The sequence below is a fragment of the Sinocyclocheilus anshuiensis genome, unplaced genomic scaffold (assembly GCF_001515605.1).
Source record: "Sinocyclocheilus anshuiensis isolate Anshui unplaced genomic scaffold, SAMN03320099.WGS_v1.1 scaffold1403, whole genome shotgun sequence".
Lineage (NCBI taxonomy): Eukaryota > Metazoa > Chordata > Actinopteri > Cypriniformes > Cyprinidae > Sinocyclocheilus > Sinocyclocheilus anshuiensis.
The window spans coordinates 932,898-955,197 of NW_015538003.1; the positions used below are offsets into that span (position 1 = coordinate 932,898).

At 36.2% G+C, this 22,300-nt stretch overlaps 1 protein-coding gene across 5 annotated transcripts in view; it reads left to right on the forward strand.

The window, feature by feature from the left end:
- nfic (nuclear factor I/C) overlaps window positions 1–9,840 on the forward strand; it is a 113,886-nt gene extending 104,046 nt beyond the window's left edge. For 3 of the 5 annotated variants that reach the window (XM_016471595.1, XM_016471601.1, XM_016471568.1), the window contains 2 exons: window positions 1,037–1,122; window positions 9,718–9,840. In XM_016471595.1, coding sequence (XP_016327081.1) covers window positions 1,037–1,081 — 45 coding nt within the window. In that variant the 3' untranslated portion in view covers window positions 1,082–1,122; window positions 9,718–9,840. Of the gene's footprint in view, window positions 1–1,036; window positions 1,123–1,291; window positions 1,613–9,717 lie in introns of those variants that run through there. The other 2 variants (XM_016471577.1, XM_016471585.1) reach the window with 2 other exon arrangements.
- The last annotated feature ends 12,460 nt before the right edge of the window (window positions 9,841–22,300 follow it).

Genomic DNA, 22,300 nt, shown 5'->3' on the forward strand with positions numbered 1-22,300 from the left:
ATTAAAAGCAACTTTGGTGAGCATAAGAGACTTCTTTCAAAAATGGTAGTGCATTTATTTATATTTTTACTTTTTTTGAATTATTTATTTCTGTTAATAATCAGAATAAACAATGTTTCGTGTTTTTTGTAGTTAATTTGCATAACTATTGGCTTTTTACAGTTGCCAGGCAACGTTGCAACTCTGCGCATTCATATATATTTTAAAACAGCTTCAACGTGAACTGTCTGTTAAATAAACGCTAAATTTCAGTGTTAGAGAAACAAAGAAAGTGTCTTTCCATCAGTAAACCATATAAACACAGATACATTTGGATGACAAGTCGATCAGCTTTAATGGACCAGTGCTTGCTGCCCTGTCCATTAATCATGCTAATTTAATTATTAATGCAGAGAACAGCTCAATATGTTCACTATCTGCTGTGCTGCAGAATCCCAGATGATCAATCGCCTCGATACGCCATCTCGCACAGTCAGACTCAATGCTCGACATGATTATTCAGCTAGAATCACGTCCCGTAATTACGTCAGCTTATCCAAAGGCCCGTTTGATAAAGATGGATGCGTAGATTATGTTGTGTGTTCCTTATTTACCAACAAGACAAGGAGAATTTCCAAAGAAACATAAGAAAGCACATCAGCTTCCGTAATTGCTGAGAATACAGTCTTTAAGAGATGAAGGCGCACATTCACTAACAACATACTGGATTTACATAAGCAGACAACAGAATGAGCCTCCGCCACACAGAATATTTATTTACACAGTCTTGACGGTAACAAACAGAAACTGTGACCCAGTTTCAGCATCAATTTGGTGCCTGTGTGAAACAGATGCACGCCATATGCCCTTAAACTGCATTTTAGATCTCTACTGAATATAGTAATATTAAACTGTGTGTTTTAAACACTAAATCCACCAGGAACCAGATTTTGAAACTGATATCACTGCTTATACCTTACAGAGATTTGCATGATGTTGAGAATTTGAGAATAACTTTATGCTCCCATTTCAATCCCAATTGCTCTCTTTCTCTCAGCATACTCTGCTCCCGGGACGCCACCTGCCAACCGCTCCTTTGTAGGAATTGGTTCTCGAGACACTGGCAGTTTGTATCAGGCACAGGTATCACAACACAAACCTCAATATACATTTTATTCACACACAAACTCACAGATCATCCCCCCTCAAACACACACACACACCTCAAATGAAATTGTAATGCTTATTATAGACTAAACTGAATAACTGCATTTTAACTACTGAAAACTTTCTTTTTCTTGATAACTTTCAGAAACCTAACCACCATGAAAATGTTAAAAATTCAATCTTGATTTCAAGCAGTATTTGAAAATTTCCCTTGAACCCCAGTGCCCTGAGGAAACACTACAGCAGCGCTAGTCTGGACCCTCTGAGAGACCCAAGCCTCCTGTGTTCAATTATAGATCAGAAATGAGCAGATACAGTATCTACCGCTGGACCCTCAGCTGCCAAATGAAATGTAGCCTTTCACATTAAATATACAGCCAATGTAGATACAACACCTTAACCAATATATGGGTAATTCATAGAATGTCTGAGGAATTATTTAACATTTTTTTCTGTCAAATCAACCAAATTTCAGAAACTTCCCTGGCTTAAATTTTTGATTTTGCTAATATTTTTTTCTGAAGAAAGATAAGCATGTATAGTAATGAAAGACAAAATATTAAATGTCATGGATGAATATTTACTGAGTAATCCGCTTTTTTGTAGAGGGGGGTCAAAATGGCAATTTTCACCTGAGATTCAGAGCCAAATTAAAGGGGGCTAAAAATGACTTCAGAAAGATGGCAGCATCATAATGTTACTTTTACACAGAGATTGGTAGGTCTTTTAGTAAAATCTGTTGACTTTAGCAATCTTTGTTGCATTATGTGCCAATTGTGACCGTTCAAAAATGGGGAAAGAGCACTTTTCAAGTTTTTTCTCCAAAGTTTGCAGGCCTGTAACTCAAGAAGTATTAAAGTTATCTTAATGCCCTTTTAGATTTTGGCTCTTTCTTTTCTTTTGGCATGTTTTTTTAAGGCCCTATATGGCTTGGTTCCAGAGATATTGGGATCTCAATATGGCTCCTGGGTAAATCGTTAAATTGTACACATTTTTAGTGGTCAAAAACCAAATGTGGATCAATTTGCAAAAATATGATACTTCTTTTCTTTTAAAGAGGAATGTCTGAAAAACAAATAATGTTGAAACTAGAGATGTATCTCATTTCCTTCTGTCAAAACAACTGCATTGAACATAACTGTCCGAGTGCCATAAATATTATTTTTCCCAAGTTTGTGTGCCTATAACTCAAGAAGTCTTAAAGATATTGCAATATGATTTTAGATTCTAGTTCTTAATAAACTTTTCTTTTGGAATCTTAATTTTCACGGCCCTACATCATTCAGTCCCAAAGATAGGGGGGTCTCAATGAGGTTTCATATTGTTGAAAGGGGTCATATGATGCGATTTCAATTTTTCTTTTCTCTTTGGAGTGTTACAAGCTCTTGGTGCATAAAGAAGATCTGTAAAGTTGCAAAGACTAAAGTCTCAAATCCAAAGAGATATTCTTTATAAACGATCACAAATGCAGACATGGTTTTATGTTTACGTGGCACGATACGCAACGCGTAAAAACACAGTATAAGTCATTATACTAAAGTTTACGTCTTGACAAACACTTTTATGTAGTTGTATATAAAGCAGAATATCTGAAGAATTCGTCAGATTATGAATGACCAGGATTAATTGTTAACTCTAGGTAAAATATGCACAGTGTGAAATGTAAAATATGATTACTCAGGATCCCATTTACCTGGGGTTTAGAATTACCCAGTGTTAATTATTCCAAGTGTGAGAGATCTTAAAGGTTTGAGGTACTATCAGTGATTCTGCCAAATATGCCCTTTAGCAGTAGATACTACTTAATCTGATGAAGTTTCACATTATATTACAATAAAAAAGAAAAATAAATTTTAACAATTAATCCAGATGAGGAAAAATCTTGGTTTACTGATGTGAATACAATGTGTGGTAAAAGCAGCTACTTTTCCCTAGGAGGCATGGGATTTGTTTCAAACATGTTACAATACTGTTTGAACTCTTGGTAGCTGTTAAAATGAACAAAAACCCTTCTTCCAAATATCCCTGAAAATTATACAAATATAGAATCCGTGACCAACATTTGGTTTTTGACCAATCTGGAGCCTCATTGAGACCCCCCTATCTATGGGACTGAATGATGTAGGGCCTTGAAAATGAAGTTTCTATAAGAAAAGTATATTAAGAACTAGAATCTAAAATCATATTGTGATATCTTTAAGACTTCTCGAGTTATAGGCTCATATACCTTCATATAGGCTATATAACTTTGGAAAAAGAATATTTATGGCACTCGGACAGTTACTTTCAATGCAGTTGTTTTGACAGAAGAAAATGAGATACATCTCTAGTTTCAACATTATTTGTTCTTCAGACATTCCTCTTTAAAAGAAAAGAAGTATCATATTTTTGCAAATTGACCCACATTTGTTTTTTGACCACTGAAAATGTGTACAATTTAACAATTTACTCCTGGAGTCACATTGAAATTACAATATATCTGGAACTGAACAATATAGGGCCTTAAAAATGAAGACGTCAAAAGAAATGTTTGTTAAGACCCAAAATCTAAAAGGGCATTAAGATATCTTTAATACTTCTTGAGTTACAGGCCTGCAAACTTTGGAGATAAAACTTGATAAGTGCTCTGAACGGTCACCATTGGCACATAATGCAACAAAGATTGCTAAAGTCAACAGATTTTACTAATAGACCTACCAATCTCTGTGTAAAAGTAACATTATGATGCTGCCATCTTTCTGAAGTCATTTTTAGCCCCCTGTAAATTGGCTCTGACTCTCAGGTGAAAATTGCCATTTTGACCCTCCTCTACAAAAAAGCGGATTACTCAGTAAATATTCATCCACGACATTTAATATTTTGGCTTTGTTTATCGTGTTTATATTTCTTCAGAAAAAATATTAGCAAAATCATACATTTGAGCCGGGGACCTCTGGTTGAGTTGACACGGAATGACCCTGCTAATCATAGTAACTGATTATTTGCTTGATTATTATTATTATATGATATATATTATATTATTATTTTATTATTTTTATCAGAAAACAAGACAAAAAAATTATTAAACTAATGGGTTTTTTGCAGTCCACTATATAATCCTATGAATTCAGCCGTCATATTTATTAATCACATGAGAAACTTTTGCATGCTCAGCAAAATCCTGACCTGATTAAAAGGCACAAAATAGCATCTGACATTTTTTGTGATGCTTCATGAATCCTATAGGAATTGAGCCCATAAATAAGCACTTGAAAGGTCTTCCATAAGTAATAGCTGAGATTTGGCTGGGGAATGCGGCAGTGCTCAGGTAAAATCTGAACTGTGGAGGTGATTGAACTGCATGGCTCAGGAGTTTGAGTGCGCTGCTGCATTGCAGTGCTTTCAGCTCCATAAAAAAGTGTAAATGCACTTGACTGAACCGTGTGATGAGAGAGAGAGACAGAAGAGTGATCAATGAGTACTGGAGGACTAGTGTGTGTTCGTGTGCATTAGAGATCATTTCTTGAAAAACTTCAGCCTAACAGCAGTTAAGGTTCTTCTCTTACTGTTGTTTTGCATGTGAGTTGTGCACTAGGGAAAGTCAGAACTTTTCTGGCTCTCATCTAGATTTGTGTCTGTGTCCCTTTGAGAGTATCATGAGCTGAGAGGGAGGGGGAAAGAAGTAAGAAGTAGTCAAATGATCGGGGGGGGGATGTTTCCGTTCATTTGCTCCTTGATGGTCACGTCCAGGGCTGTCTGGTTGCTAGGGGAAACCAGACATGATGTAATTGTCAGGTGAACCTGTGCTTGAGGGAATGGAAAAGGAAGAGACCACTGTGACCAATCAAATTGACCAATCTGTGTTGTACGACCTAGACTAACACTTGAATCATTGACTGTCCAGGTCTAGTTTGACAAAACACAGTTGTCTTTTTCTTTCTTTCACTGTAAGAAGTGAAAGTGTACAGTTCTTGCACATTTTTACTTAGCTTTTTTTTTGTTTGTACTTTATTTAGTTTTCGTATACAACATAAACTAGATCAACAAGCATGGTCCAATTACTTAGCTATTTTTACCAGACTATAAAAAGACTTGATTATTATTAAACAATTAACTTGTTAAACTTAAAAATATTTAGTTTTATCCTTTTTTTATTCCTTTTGTTTGCACTGTGGAAAGCAGGGTTATTATCGTCAACTAAAACTAAAGACATTTTTGTTCATTGAAATAATTTAAATCTAAAATAAAATATAAATAATAGATGAAAAACTAATAAAAAAAAATGTTTGCCTTGGCAACTAAATGAAAAAAGTTGAAATGAAACTGGAAATGATTACACTAAACACTCTAAACACTAAAACTAAACTTTTTAAAGTTTTAAAAATAAATGTAATTAAAGTAACTGAAAATATTAATAAAAAAATATACAATGGTATATAAATAATACTAAAATAACACTGGTAAAAATGTGAAGTTCCTGTCATACCTGTTTTGACCCTTAAAAATAAATTAAATAATCCTTATAATAATTATTTTTAAACAATATTGTTTGCTTGAATACAACAACCAGTTAAATTATTTTTTTATTATCACATGAAACATTTTAATATACCTGTTCTTTCTTTCTTTCTTTCTTTCTTTCTTTCTTTCTTTCTTTCTTTCTTCCCTCTATCATTCTTTGGCTTTGTATTAAACTCCGAGTTTAATGGACTTCTGTTGTTTTCTTTTCTGTGATGAAAAGGGTACGTTACTAACAGTCTTTGTTTTTAGAGGAGCTTGTATTTCAGCCTCACCTCCAAGCTCTCCTGAAGCATTGTAATTAAAGGGCGAGACTGTCATTTGTTAGGCCCTTGTGGTCTAATATGTCCCCCTTCTTGGACTGTGAACCCGCCCTCGTCTCAGCTTTATATTTTCATAACCTAAACCACCTGTCACCAAGACAAAGCCTGTAGCTTTTATAGGGAACTAAATATTTAGTTTGGAGTGAACGCCTAACCACTGTTAGCCTGGGCTCGACTGGTCACTGTGTCCTCAGGACAGAATGAGTGAGTGAGAAAGTTTGAGCTTTGGATGTGCCCTAGTGCAAAGAAAAATGGAAATATCAGGCAACTGGTAAAAAGAGAGCAGTCTATAATGATGAGACAAAGATGGAATGGTTACACTCCAGATTTTAACCTTGGAATATAATTTTAACACCTGGCCTTGAACTTGCCGTCTTTACAATTTAGATGATTAAAAATCATATTTGTGTGCCATTATGGATATCAAGTAAATTATTAATGTGTTCATTAAGTATTAGAATTTTTACATTGTATAATTTTCATATCTGGAGTTTGGCTATATTCAGATTTTAGAGTGTCTAAATATTTATATATCTCTAATAAACTGTTAAACTGTAAAACAGAATATTTGTTGATTTTTTATAAATATAACAGAAGTTGTAGCAATATGGTATGCTCATAGTTTAGCTAGTCAAGCTTTTACATCTTATTTTGTGAATTTTCTTTCATGACACTCTTCTTGTAACCAATTTGTTTGTTGTTTCACCAATAAGTCTTAATTTGTTTGATCTGATTCAGCTCACCAACAGCAACCACTAAAAACTTCCATGAAGAAAGCAAATAGTGTGTCATTTTCAAGGCACATATCAGCTTAATTGAACATCTTTAGTCAGTTTCACTAGTGGTTTTGCATTGGTTTGCTTGTATCAACATTTGTATAGATGAATTTGATAATGACTCCCCACTTTATGGCACGGTTCTGTTGGCCTTCACCACATTAATCAAAGAAAATAGAGGAGACGACGCTACACGTGACATTTTCTTGAGCTGTTTTCATCATATTTAAGTATAAATTCGAAGCAGGCCATCAGTTTGAGGTGAGACGGGAGATTATATCTACAAAAATATTACAACCAAGAAGAGAGGCATATGTTGCGGCACATTTTCCTACCAAAGAAAGTACTGAGTTTCCATAACAAACATACACTGGAAATATCTTAAATCTCAACTTGACTCTCTAGAGGAAGAGGATTGTGGATTTATCTCATCAAGAGACATTTTCAGTATAGTAAAATGGCATGTTGTCACTTGAAAGCATGATATCCAGAACTCTGGAGTATATATATGTCTGTGTGTGTTTCTCCAGAATATATTTATAAATTCACTTTTTCCTCTCGAGTATTCAAGGATAATATTTAGCCTTTCGGTTTCGGGTGAAATGCATTTTGACAAAGGAGTGGCTGTAATTGTGCTGTCAAATTCACAAGGCATGAAAACAAGTACGATCCCCACACTGCCCACTCTCATGGGCTCGGAGTTTGATTCAGTAATCAACACAAAATATGATTTGGGAAAATTGCATCCCAATACACTGTAGTAATCACTCAGAAAGCAGCATCTTTGCATTTCCCAGCAGTGTCGGCTGTCATTATAAATGTATTTCTCTTCCTGGCAGTATGCTGAAGTGTCATGTGTTGTGTAAGGTTAATCTTAGCTCCAGTTTCAATCCAGTATCACTCCATTCATAGCGAGCTAGCAAACAGAAGTCAAAATAGACTGATTTCATTAAGTAAAAACTTGAAAGATGTGGAAGTAATGTATGATTAGGTACTTAATAACTTTTGGCATGTTATTTTAGATACTTGGTGGTGCATGTGGTCCATAGATTGCGAAACTGCCCTTTTCGTTGATCAATGAGCAAGAGCTGCCAAAACTCTTTGGCGCCACGGCTGCCGTGTGCACTGTTTTTATACCTATATGTGTCAAACCATTTTAATGTAGATTCTCAAGGCTGTGTGCTAATATCTGGGCACTGCATTGTGGATTTGGGGAGTCATTAGTCTGTGGTTTGATGTTGATCAAGAATCAAGCCATCAGTCTGATGTACACAAACTCTTCAGCAGGGAATGGGAACAAATTTTCCTTTTTTAGCATGATTAAATCAATACATTTGGGGGTAGTTAAAGACGTCTGTTGGACTGCTGTGAAATGACTTAAATCTTAGTGGAAAATATTGAGCCAGGGGCTTATGGCATGAACTCCTTTTTTCTGTTTTTAAACCTTGTCAAATTTTAAAAAGACTTCAGTGGTCTGTGAATGAAAGCCAAAATCCTGTTATGCTTTTAAAAGGTTTTGGGTGGGATCCTGCTGAGCTCTCTCTCTCTCTCTGTCTGGCACTCGTAGCTTTTTATTCTGTATTAGTTTTAATAGGTTCCTCAATTCTGGCCCCCGACTAAGTGTTTGCCTCCCATTATCAGAAAGACTGATTGTAGTGAACGTGGAACGTCCAACTCATTAGATTCTGTTTTGAATAGTAGAGTGGGGTGCATTTGCATTGTTTAGATCCTCATGGACAGGGCACATACCACCTACAGTACTGTCACCACCATTTTCAAAAACTAAACTCACACACTATCTGGGTATATGGATGTTTCTTCTGCTACTGACACTTTAATGTTCCAGGGTGTGATTTTGATCAAAACTAGAACGTTGTATCCATCCTTTATGTTTCAAATGGGTCAATATTATAAATGTTTATTGTGAAATTGTATTATTTCTAGCCATCCCCCCAGGTGTCGTTTCTTACAATTTACTACTGTACCAAGGCTGCATTTATTTGATCAAAAAATACAGTAAAAAAAGTAATATAGTGACATATTATAGTTTGAAATAACAGTTTTCCTTTTTAATGTATTTTAAAATGTAATTTATTTCTGTAATGGCAAAGCTAACTTTTCAGCAGCTATTACTCTAGGCTACAGGGGTCGCATGATCCTTCAGAAATCATTCTAATATGTTGATAGGAACATTTCTTATTATCAGTGTTGAAAACAGTTGCGCTTCTTTACATTTTTGTACAAAACCGTCATAAAATTCAAAGGAACTGCATTTATTTGAAATACATATTTTTTAACAATGTAAACGTCTTTATTGTCACTTTTGATCAATGTAATGCATCCTTGATTAATAACATATTCATTTTAAAAAAGTACAACTTTTAAATGGTTGTGTAAATATCACTTGTGAACAGAATATTTTTATTGTGTATTCATCATTTCTAATCAAATTAAGTTGTCATGAAAATATGCATAGGTTCCATGAAAAGTGAAATGACTGTTGGCTATGAAATAAGTCATAGCAAGTCAAGGAAGTTGGCCTTTTTTATTTCAGAAATGCAGTTTCAACCACAAAATGCTATTCAACAGTACACAAATTGAAATGTGATGGAAATGACATTGTGGTGGGAATGTTTATGTGGTTTCAGAAAAATGACAGAATGATGAATGAATGTTTGTGATGAATGTTTGTCCTGGGTTGGACATTGTTAGTAGACAAATTAAACCAGTGCGAAAAGTGCGTTTTGAGAAAACTCTACAAAGCCAAAAGTGGCCATAGTTTAAGAAAACCCATATAAATCGCCCTGTGCATTCAATTTAGAGGAAACGGATCCATCTCGACTAGACTGCGGTCGGCTTCAGATGAGTTTTTATCTGATTTAGCTGGATATCCCATAGCGCTCCTCCTATTGTGTTACTTGTGTTTGTACAGATGTCGTAGTGATTTTGATTCTCTCTCTTTCTCTATCTTGCAGTCCTGGTATCTGGGGAACTGATCATCACACACACGCAGACGAACCCGAGGAGGCACAGACATGGATTCGAAAAATCTTTTTTTTGTGGAATTTACAAGAAAAAATGTTGTGAACGAGATGCAAGAGGGAAAATCATATATATATATATATGTATATATATATATATATGCAGTATTTGTATATATACACACACATATATATATATATATACACAATATGTGTGTGTATAGATATATGTGCACACATATTTATATATGCATAACGACGTACAGTATAAGATGCTTCAGTACACTTTTTTCTGAAAAGACAATGGAAATGGAGACGAGCGCGAGAGAACGGCCATAGGTGGAACGGAAGAAAAGGAGACAAAAGAGGAGGATGTTTTTTCTGGGAGGGCAGCCCGAACTATGGCGTACATTTACGGACGTGTCGAAAAAAGCCCACCCTGACTCCCTACCTCCTGGAATGCCTCTCCTCAACCCCCTCCTTCTGCTACAGGTGCTGCTTCCTCCTATATGCAAAATAAGTATCCTTTATTTTCTTAACGAACAGGGAAGAGAAACCCCAACGAAAGGGTTTTTCCGCTAGCATTTCGCCACAGGTTCGGAGGTGAGCACGGTCTGTTTTTATTCTTTTTTTTAAGTGCGTAAAGGCAACACGGCGTGGAAAAGGAAACGAAAAGGTTGATGCTTCCGTTCACACGACAGAAAAGAAACGCAAAGGCTACCTTTCATCCAGTTTTATTGACAATCATGTATCTGCGTCCTTGGTTTCGTTCAGAGGGTGATGTTTTCTAAACTGCATTCTCCACCGTTTGTAACGGAGTCCACTTTTTGGTGGAAGCCCGTCATGTTTTTTGTACATCGGAGGAATATTAGTGGTACCTCAGTGACATTATAAATCACAGTCAGCATCTATACACACATGCACACACACTTACACGTAAACACACCTGTCTTGAGGCAATGGCATGTACTGTTAAAGGCTACACGAGGTGTGTGTGAGCTGTGATACAGCCTTCATAGGATGAGCCAGGGAATAGCAGGGGTGAATTAGCACCTTCCTCACTTGGCAATATGAAAGCCCCTCATTCCCTGGACCCCGCTGTAAGTGTGTGTGCATGTGCATCCGTGTGTTTGTGCGTGTCATAAACATTAGTAGTCCCTTATTCATCTCTGTGAGTTCACAGTTTAGGGGGTTTTGATTCATGTAGATTCGTGGATTTTTCCACATAGCGACAAAGGGAGTTGAAATATAGTTCTGTCATTACTTAGACAGTATTGGGTGTAGAGGATAGATTTTTTTTCTCTATGTGTAATTTGTTTCAATTCATTGGAAATTACAGGCATTGCACTACTTTCAATTTTTATTTTTCCTCTTTTGCAAATTCGTGTTCGGCCTAATCGTATGGAATGCTGCGAGTCGATTATTTTTGTCATGTTCTGATCTCACGGTAGATGAGGGTTGGTTTCCTAGTAGCTAAGAAGCTGATCAGAACAATCCAACATTTTCTATGTAAATGTGTCCATGTTTATGTGATTACTTTTATACATTTCCCATAGTTTAAGAAGAAAAAAATCAGGCTTTCTTTTTTCCCACGTTTCTATTGCAGGAAACTATGACTGTTTTTATTTTGAAGCAGATTATACACTTTAATCCGTAGGAATTAAGGAGGAGACGGGCTGTAATGCCCAATACAAAAAAGGAAGTCAGCTGCCCATCCCAGAGTTCATTGGGAGGTGGACGCCTACGACCAGCATGTCTCTGCTTGGTTGCCTCAGAAGTGGGTTATTCTGCACTCTGAGATGTGTTGATTTGTACTAATGAAAGAACATCAGGGCTTAATCTACAACGCTACCGAACCCAAATCACGAAGCCATGAAAAGTGCCTGAGACATTGCAAGATTTTCATTTGAATTCTTCTTCTTTCTTTTTTTTTTTTAAAGACTTGGACATTTTGTGTCATCTACTGTGGGTTGTTGTTGTTGTTGTAAGAGTTCGAGGGGTTGTTTTTAGGCCCAGAGAGATATTTTAACTGGCCTCGCAAGCCCCTCATCAGCTGCATAGGCTAACGCTTAGCCACAGGAAACGCAGACAGCTGAACAAAAAACACACGCATACACACCCTTATAATCAGAACATGACAAAATCAACACATATCAGAGCTTTACTAGGTACCCTCAAACACACACACACACACACCGATATGATGTAATGTCCACACTCTCTGGTTGCTTTCGCTAACCTTTTATAATGGCTTCGCATACACATTCTATTAAGTTGACCATAGTAAGGCCCAGAATACATACAACATGACTTGTTTTAATGGTGCTGATATGAAAATTATATGGAAATCTCTATATATGAATTATATATAACTGCATGGTGCTTTCAAAAGAAAAATCATGAGAATTAAGCTCAAACGACCACCGTATCGCTGACATGGGCGCATGGCAGATAATCTTAGTATTAGCTCTGAAGCAAAATGCTCCTCGACTTCTCCTTAATAACCCCCTTTGAGCAAAGAGCCAATGACACAGATGGATTTTACCTTTGTACTACATTGGTTTGACTTTTATCCAACAATCCCTCTTCTACTTTGCACGATATTTTATAAAACATATTATGTGCCTTGCCTTTAGTTAAGAACGATAATGCGTAATTTTAAAGGAGTCGATAAATTATTATTATTTTTTTTTTTTTGATGTAACCATTGTCACAAAGGAAAATAATGCTGCATGTTTGATTGCCTGTCATTATCAGAATAAGACTAACCGGTTACCTGATAGCTGTAGTTTTGGATGGGTGAGAGAGGCTTTTTTTGACCCTCTTCCTCTTTTAAAAGCACTGTAGTTGGCATGAAATCTTCCCTGCATTTTATTTCCCTCCTCCGTTCATGTAATGAGAAGGTAACAGTCTGTGAAAGATGCAGTACCAGCTCTCTTCATATCAGCTCTGAGCTGACGTTTTGATTCCATTGTCATGTTAGGCTTTAGATTGTATGTTATCATGTATTTAAATGAGTTTGTACCCATTATGGATGTGAAGAGGAGCGGCCAGAGATGGACGTAATGAAAATTAGATGGCCATCCTCTATAAACACATGAACTAGTTTTGGCCAAGTTTAAATTCCACAACTGAGCACTTAGCAATTGATTTTGCAATCAGCAAGACTTTATATCGTCTTTACATTTTGCTTTTTATCAAAGGGTCAAATTTACATTTCATTATTTCAGAAAATCTAGGCATTTGTTAAAGGGATGGTTCACCTAAAAATGTAAATGTACACTGTAAAAAAAATATTTTTAGTTGTAAATAAAACAGATTATTGGACTATGTTGTACAAGAAAATTCTATTTCAGTCTTTCTACGTTAAAAATTAAACATTTAATTCAATGTGTTATTTGCTGTTTCTTTGTAATTAACTGTGAAATTTACTCTGTAATTTCAGAGGAAAAATTGTTTCCACACCTTTTTTTTCAGTGTAGTCATTTATTCTCCCTCGTGTTTTTCCAAACGTGTATGACAAAAGAAGATATGTTTTGTTGTCTGTACAATGAAAGTCGGTAGAGTCCAGTGCTGTATTGAGAAAAACAGACAGTTGAATAATTTTCAAAAATATCAGCTCCACAGAAAAAAAAGAAGGGAAGTCATACAAGTTTGAAACAACATGAGGGTGAATAAATACTAACAAAATGTGAACTGTCCCTTTAACCCCTTTGTGAGGGCTCATAACACTGGCTGCAACAGAATATGTAGTGATGTGTGACCATAAATGATTACTTTAATAAGTTGTTTTACTAATCGAGTCCCTTGTATATGTCCGTATATTAACTGTAGAATCCGTTCATAGAGAGTAGCTGAAATGTATTTGTCCAATTCAATGTACAGATACAAGAACAGCAAGAAACCATTGAACTGCTGACTTTGTGTCGTCTTAGAAAATGAATTAATACACCAGGATGCTTCTTCTTCCTCTTCTTCTTTTTATAAAATTAGATGATAGGAGATAATTTATAATTCGTAGCGTGTAGTGTCAGGGGAGTATATTTTGTGTATTTCTGGAGCTGGGTCAGGAGAGGCCATGTTGTAGTTTGTGATGCAGTGTACAGTATTGTTTCTGCAATGGATATTGCAATGCTGGTAGCTAATACGATTTGCTGGTAGCTTTTTAAAAGTTTAAGTCGATTGAGAAAGAACAAGAGATTTTGTTTACATGATGCCCGTGGTAAGATCTGGGTCGTGGATGATTTGTGAGCCCGCCGTTGTCCATCCTGGCCGAATCGGAGTGCTATAGCAGAACGGCATTCCATCTGTACCATGATCCAAACCCTTTGCAGAAGTGCTAGCATCATTCAGCAAGCAATTTTCCTTGTGTTTAACAGGGCAGGCGACGGGACGGGGGTCTGCCTCGGAGTGTGGGGCCCAGTTGGATTGTTTTGAAGCTCTGACGAATCTCCCCGGTACAGACTCGCATGAGCCGCCGCCTGTCCTGTGAAGATTTGCACTGCTCCATTTTCATCTTTCTAAAGCTGTCAACCCTCTCTGGCCAGGGTGTGACGGTGGGCTCAGTAGAACAGGGGTCTGATCGTAGTTTCGCCAGCGCAGCAGCTCCCTGGGGAGCTCTGTGAGCATGCCGTCTTCTTCTTCGTTTGCTTTTTGTATATGATCAGATTGGCTACATGCGGCAGAGAAATCGAAACACTTCAAGAGCAGGTTGTTGCCCCGATGTGTGCTTTTTAAAGTGGCCACAGGTGATGATTGAACTTGCTATGACGTAAATAATGCATTTGAGCTGATGCATGTAAAAAGAAACATTATCTTACTGTTTGATTTGGAAACCCTTGACTAATATTTTTTATCGAGCAGTGATTATTATCATTTTTATGCGTGTTGTTGAAATGTTACATTTTGAACACAGTTATCTTGTGTATAAATGCTTACCATATATCCAGTAGAATGAGGAAAAAGACAAATGTATATAAAATGTCTTTTTGTATGATAAAATGTTTTTTTTTTTTGTTTTTTTTAGTAGTCATAAGCTTGTGGTCAAGCCACAAAAAATTTTGAAAGCTCCTTCTAAAGGATCTGCTGTTGAGAAGAAAATGTCAGCACCATTAGCACATACCTTTCATACAGTTATCACGTGTTATTTCGATCACAAAATATGGACTCCAGTAAATTCAGCATCACTTGTTGTCATTTTAAATAGAGCCAACAGCTTCACTGAGCTTTAGAGGTTTATGCAGATTCCATTGCCTTTTTCTTTTTTTTTTTTTTTTGCTATCTCCAAGACTTATTTGAAAACTGCACTTATTTTTTCTCTTTTGTCATTCTAGCTTCAAGTGGTTTAAACTAATTTTTCCTGTACTTCTACTTGGAAGATTGCACTAGATAATCTGCTATTGAATCTTTGTCGAATAATAATACTTCTTTTTAAGGTTTGCTTCTCTGTGGATATTTCTCAGCCTTGATGATCATGATGAATAGAGCCTAATGATGAGAATGAAAGAAAGATAGAGAGATGGAAGCTGCTTGAGTGGCACCCTTTTATTTTCCTGTTGTCTTTTATGTGATAAATTTACCCTTTGTAGATGTTGAAATCATGCCAGGTTCCTCCTGTACACTGCAAACCGCAGAGTAGAAACGCGTATACACTGCAACAATCATTTTCTAAATCAGTACTTTGTCTTTTTCCAGTAAAAATCTAAACATCCTTGAAACAAAATATATTTACCTATATATATATATATTACTGTTTGAAAGTTTGGGATTTAAATAATACTGTTATTCAGCAAGGGCACATTACAGCGATCAAAAGTGCCAGTAAAGACATTTATAATGTTTTTTTGTTGTTGTTGTTGGTTTTTTTTTTTTTTTTTTTGCTTGTCTTTTGAACTTTCTATAATGAGAAGAATGAGAAGGTATCACAGTTTCAAAAGTATCACAAACATTGATAATAAAAAGAAATGTTTCTTGATCTGCAAATCAGCATATTAGAATGATTTCTGAATCATGTTACACTGACAGATTTGCCATCAGGAATATATTACATTTTAAAATATATTCAAATAGAAAACAGTTCTTTTAAATTGTAATAATATTTCACAATATTACTGTATTTTGATCAGATAATTAACCTTGGTGAGCATATAGACTTCTTTAAAAAAACATTTTAAAAAATGTTCCCAAACCCAAGCTTTTGAACAGTTGTGTACAGTATATATATTTCAAATACATTAGGGATGTTTGTCTTTTTACTTGTGAAAAATATAAAAGTAAATATTAAAGAATGATTTTTTTTGCAGTGCAGTTTCTTAAACCACCTCTGGACAATCAGTGGCATGGCTTACCTCAGCCCGATGATAGTTTTATACAGATGAACTTAACTAGCAGGACTTTAGATCTCACTCTTCTGAGTGCCTTCCTGGATTCCTGGACAGCCTACTCATGCCTGTATTTACCAGAATTGGCGGAATGTGCATCACTGAAAAGATTGTTTAATTCTGAGGTCCAGGCACTTTAATTAGTCACTGACACATGTAATTATGCTGAATAGAATGTACATTTCCCGAGTCCAATTTCCCTGTTCACCCACTGACATAAACAGGATGTGAGGAGACCCTACTCAGGCATACGTGAGAGAATTAGACATGCATGAGTGTTTCACTCGTACCGTTTCCTTTTGCGGTTTGTGTAATGTAAACCTTGCAATACCATGAACTTTGCGAGGTAGATAGAAATGTGAGCATGTGGTCAGATCTTTGTTTTGTCTCCTCTCAGTAAGGGCTGGACAACCTCTTCAGGGCTGAGGCACTGGAATGCAGTTTCTACTCTTTGCTTCCTTCCATTTTCAGTGTTGTGACACTTGGCAGGATGTATGTCGTAGTTTTCCTCAGCTGATGAATTGACACGTAACACGCTTGACACTGGCAGAAACTGGTGAATCTGAAATAGATGTTGTGCAGTTCTGCACTGGTCTGAAACCCGTAATAACAGCTCAATCTAGCTGCTCGGTTTGAATTCAAACTTGTAGTAATACACTAAAGATCTGGAAATTGTACTTGTGTGAAAATCTGAACAGCATCTATGCAACTAATCCAGGCTTTACTGAAATCTTTGTGCAGGAAGTTCTTTCTAATATTAAGGACTGTTTCAATGTGTGCAGAGCCGTCTAAGCTAAGCTGTGCTAAGCCTACCATTATAATACTCAAATATAGTGAAAAAGACTGTTAGTTGAATACTGCGTTTACTTCGGGTCAGAATTAACATGTAGATGTTCATGGAATACCTAATCACTACATCAAATCACATCTTGCAAAATATAGAAACAAAGAAAATGAACCTGTAATAAAATATAGTTTATCTATCATTTATTTATAAGTTGGGTTAGTCCATATTTAACCCAAAGTTGGGTTGAAACAACCCAGTATTTTATTAGTGATGCATTAAATTGACCAAAAGTGACAGTTATAATGACATTTATAATGTCACAAAAGATTTCTGTTTCAAATAAATACCGTTTCTTTTGAACTTTATGATCATCAAAGAATCCTGAAAAATTTATAACAAAAAAATTCTGAAAATTCAGCTTTGCCGTTACATAAATAAATTAACATTTTAAAATGTCTTAAAATAGAAAAGCTGTTTGAATTGTAATATTATTTCACAATATTTTTGATAAGCTAAATGCAATTTTGGCGAGCATAAGAGACTTCTTTAAAAACATTAAAACATCTTACCGAGCCCAAACTTTTGATCAGTAATTCTGACATGATGTGAATGCAGCATTATAAAAATTTTTGCCCAGGTCTGAAACAATATGCTCCTCAGAGTGCATTTGTGCATAGGTGAGGTCATTGGTTATATTGACATTATCCCATTTAAAGTACGTAATGCAAACTTCTCAAACATTGTTTCAGATATCATGTTGCAGATTGAGCTGTGGGGGTGATGGATGGTTTTAATCTGAACTTTGATGAAATTTTACTGTAGAGTGGATGGTTCTGGGGTACAGTTCTATAGCAGATTAATATGAATGAACACCCATCGGCTCATTATTTTTCACTCTTAGCAAACCAGCAATTCAAATTGAAGTTATATACATAGATATACCAAACTGGGTTCAAACACAATTTTCATTTTACCGCTTTGCTTTGGTTTCATTCCTCACCTATGTGTTCTCTGTAAACCGCGAGCTGTTACGTGGGTTTTCACCGTCCCGCTGACATCACCTCTGCAGTGTCAGTCTGGATTGGATACAACTTTTGTTTATCAAACGCTTTTTGTATGTTATTGTCCGACCAAGGGGCCAGATTTGCCAAAGCCTCTCAATAACACAACCTCTGAGTGCCACAACATATTGACATTGAGGTTAGTACAGTCTGACTATGCTAAGAATGCTAGCATGCGCTAAGGGCTTTTCTAAATCTGGCCCTAAGGTTAAAATGGCTCCGGGGTGAAAGAAAACGGGGTGAAGAAAATGTCTCTGTTCAAAGGGGAGAAAAGCCATTCGTGGGCTTTGCAGTTTATGCAATATTTTGATAAGTCTTTCACACAAATTAATTGCCAAAAACACCCTGACATACCGCCTGCTCCCGAATGTTTGAAACCCCCAAAACAGTCACGCATCAATGTTTCAGGGTGCCCTCTCTCCCATTAGAACAATTGTTTTGTTTGTTTTTATTCTGAATTAAGGTTTAATTTTTCTGAATATTTCAATCGTTGTTGTTTCGTTTGTTTTCAAGCATGCCGTTTTCTCTATGTTTGGACGCTTTGAGTTGAAAGGACGAAGGTTGAAATGTTTTTCAGAGAGCATTCTAATGCAGTGTTAAATTTCAAGGTTTTTGTTGGTTTTTCCTTCCTCTTTTTTTAATCACATTATTCTTTACAAATATTACCATAGTAGTTACTCATTAAACGCTTGCTTGCTGCACAGATAAACACACTTCACACCAGGAAGGGGCATGTGGACATTTAGTTCAGACACATACACAACTGGCATGGTGACATGCATCCATGTTCTTTTGGAAAGCATCGGATTTTCGTTATTTGTCTCTGTTTCTCGCTAAATTGTAATCTATCAGCAAAAGTCGGTATGTCGGTTTTAAAACGGATGGGGAAAAAATGTGTTTTTCTCATGCACAACAAACTAAATTTGCCATGTGTTTTTGAACTGGTGTGAGGGGGAGATTACAGCTTTAACAATATTTCATTATAACATTGTATTCAGCCATCGCTGTTCGCAAAAAAAAAATCGCTCATGAATGCAGTACTGGAAGTATGTTTCCCTATGCAAAAAAAATAAATAAAATGAAAATGAAATTTAAAAAAAAATAAACAAAGCTATGCTACAACTCAGAAATGAGGTGACTTTGTGTTTTTCTTTTCCAACCAATTAGACGCTAAATTTACTTGGCAGTCTTGAATGTTTCTGTAGAATGATCTTGATTATCTGTCATGGGTGTATTTTGGAGGCGTAATATTGTTTTGTGTGTGTTGGATCGGATGTATATTCGCTATTCACATACAGGCGAAGACAGGCCTCGTGCCTGAGGATGAGCTAATTTTAGCTCAGCCCAAGCTCTTTCACCATCTATTACAGAGCAAAGGAAAGGAAAAGATGTTGCTGGACGTGTCATGATATAGTATTTCTTATTATAATGATGCATGAAAAGAGTCTTGTGGCAAAAGAAACGTTTTGGTTATTGATATTTTGGTGAAAGAGTTGTCACTAATTAGTTAGTTAGCACATGCATCCAATTTCATATAGCCAGAAGGGTTTTAAAGCAAATGTACTGAGTTTAATTAAATGTAAGGTTGACTTCGAGTCAAACATGACTAACTTAGTGAACACACATCAGTGTACTCTGCTTACATTAGCTGTATTTTTCATGCTAAATCTTAGATAATAGATTTTGTCATTGTAATCAACACTCGATAGTGGTTATGAAGGAAGAGAATGACTCATTTCTATGCAGAACAAACTTTGGATCACCAAACATTTTAAATGACAGTTTTAATTCTGTGAGCATGAGCTGCATAGAACTGGAGAAATGGAAGAAAGAGATTGAAAGAGCGAACTGAAAACTTGTGGTTAGAGGTTTGTTTTCGGTTCAACTTGGCTGAGGAGCGTAACACACCTGACTCTAATCATCCCTCAATCCATTACCCCAGATACAAGATTGCTGGAGCCGCTTTTGGAAAAGTATCATTTTAGCTCTGGAAAGGAAGTTTTATTTCATTTTAATGGTTCAAAATAGCACAAGCCAGCACAAGGTCCTTATTCTTTAAACATATGAAGGGGGTGAACGAGTGCAATAGCACTTGTTGAAAGCTTCGCGTGAACCGCGCCAGGAGCCCCTCATGAGCTCACTGCAAAATGGGAGTCAAATTCCATAACAGACACTAACCAGAGGTACCTGTTCAGTTTCACTATTTCCATGTAACGGTCGCTTTTGGACAGCAAAGTAATGACAAACCTGTATGATTTTGTTCTAAAATTGATTCAGGGGATGAAAATATGCCATTAGCCCAAATTACATCCTAGTTTTAATTACAAAAAACAGCTTATTTTATTACTGTATATACACATTGTATATGTATATACAGAGAGACGGCTATATAAAGTGATATATACAGTATGGGCTTTTATGTTACAGTTGAATAAACGAGCTCAAAACTGAGTTACTTATATTTTAGAAGGTTACTATTTTGTCTATTTTTGCTCGCCAAAGAAAATATTTTAAAACAAAGGCAAAGCAAGACTTAATGAATCAGCTTTTTTAAATGATTCAACTGAGTGAATGATTCCATGACTCACTAATGTGAATGCATGTGTTATTATGGCATATTCTCAGAGTAGGTAGCCTAGGCTGCTACTTTTGAATTTTACTTAATGGCCGATAAAAAAGAGTTCTGTAAATTATGGATACAGTATAGTATGAATAAAGATAAACCAGACGCATTATATAGGTAATGCTGCAATTGTCATGTGACCTAACCACCCTTCACTACACCGACAAATCCTCTGTGTGCATCACATACTACTCTTGAAGTATTCTCTTTCAGATGCAGTGTTTTAGTTCCTGAGGGATTCGGGTGAGTAAATGAATCCGCGATTCACTCGTGAAGATCGCTTAATGGCACCTACTGGTGTAATGATGTAACAGGTACTAGCCTACAAATGTAAAGCTTTAAAACAAAGCAAAAAAAGAAATCGATCATCCTCATGATTCAACATGTATTACAATACAGATGTAAACACACATGTGATTTCGCTCTTATGGAAAGGTTTAAAGGGATTCAACAAGGCAGCGAGCCTTGATGTGGTGCCCGGTGTGACTATTTTTTATGACCTTTAGTCATAGAGTGAGCCGCTAACAGCCCAGCTCCCCAAAGCCTGGACCAGACTTCCCCAGCTCGGTCTGAAACTACAGTTCTCCACTCCAAAGAAAACAGCTTCGCCTCAGGAGCTGCCTGAACTGCTGCTCGCAGGCAAGAGGAAACCCAGCTCGATTCACGAGTCTCTGAAGGAGCATTTTAATTAGAGGCTGAGCTGATGTTGGCTGAATTATGAGGACACCAGCACCGCCATATGTACCAACACAGAGCCTCTAAACATATGGTACGACAAGGTCACGTATGTAAACATGACGGTTTATAGGGGTAAACAATTGTCCAGGGGCCTGTACCATGAAGCTGGATTAGCTGGCTAGCCAGGTAAATTTCAGTTTAGTTTGCACCAATCCTGGGTTTTAGGTACCATGAAAGTGGCTTGGCTTTTAGCGGCATTCATTGCCTTAGTAACTTACACTCCACAGCTAACCTGCAGTGCTCTGGGGCAGGTTATGTTCTGGTTTAGAGATCTCAAACCGAAATTTGACCAATCAGCTTGAAGCAAAATGACTGACGCAATAAAGCCACTCCCCCTGTTTCTCTTACTCCAAATTAAAGGACGCTACATAGTAAAACATTTTTAAAGATAAAATTGTCTGATTTTTAGAGATGATTATTTTTTATAATTATTTTATATGATTTATATAAATCCATTATACAAGCTAGCTTAGTTTAATAGTAATTATTAAGCTTTTATTTTAAATTAATATAAACATACAGATAATATGCAATATAAATACATTTTAGAATCAATAGCTTTAAATATGACTACATATGAGCTATATGAGCTTAGTGTTTTTATACCTATAAATATTATCAATTCTATAAAATAACTTTACAACTTTTACTTGTTTTACTTGCACAAGATGTTTTCTTTATGTTTTCCTCTTTCATGGATAGATCGTTTCATCTTGTAAATGTGTTTAAATTCTTCATATTGTTCAATATTTTAATCTTTGGTAGTGAATCGCACTGACTCTCTCACGAGAAGTGAATCACAGTTTCAAGGCATGTGATTGGTTGTTCATTACTGATGTCACACTTTCATGTGCACGTGCTCCATTAACTCAGGATCAAGCCTGACTTGACCGAGAAAATGGATGATCAGCTTCATGGTACCAACAAAGCCGGATTGGACTGGTTTGGTTTTGTCAACTCAAAACTAATCCTGTAACCCCGAGTTTGT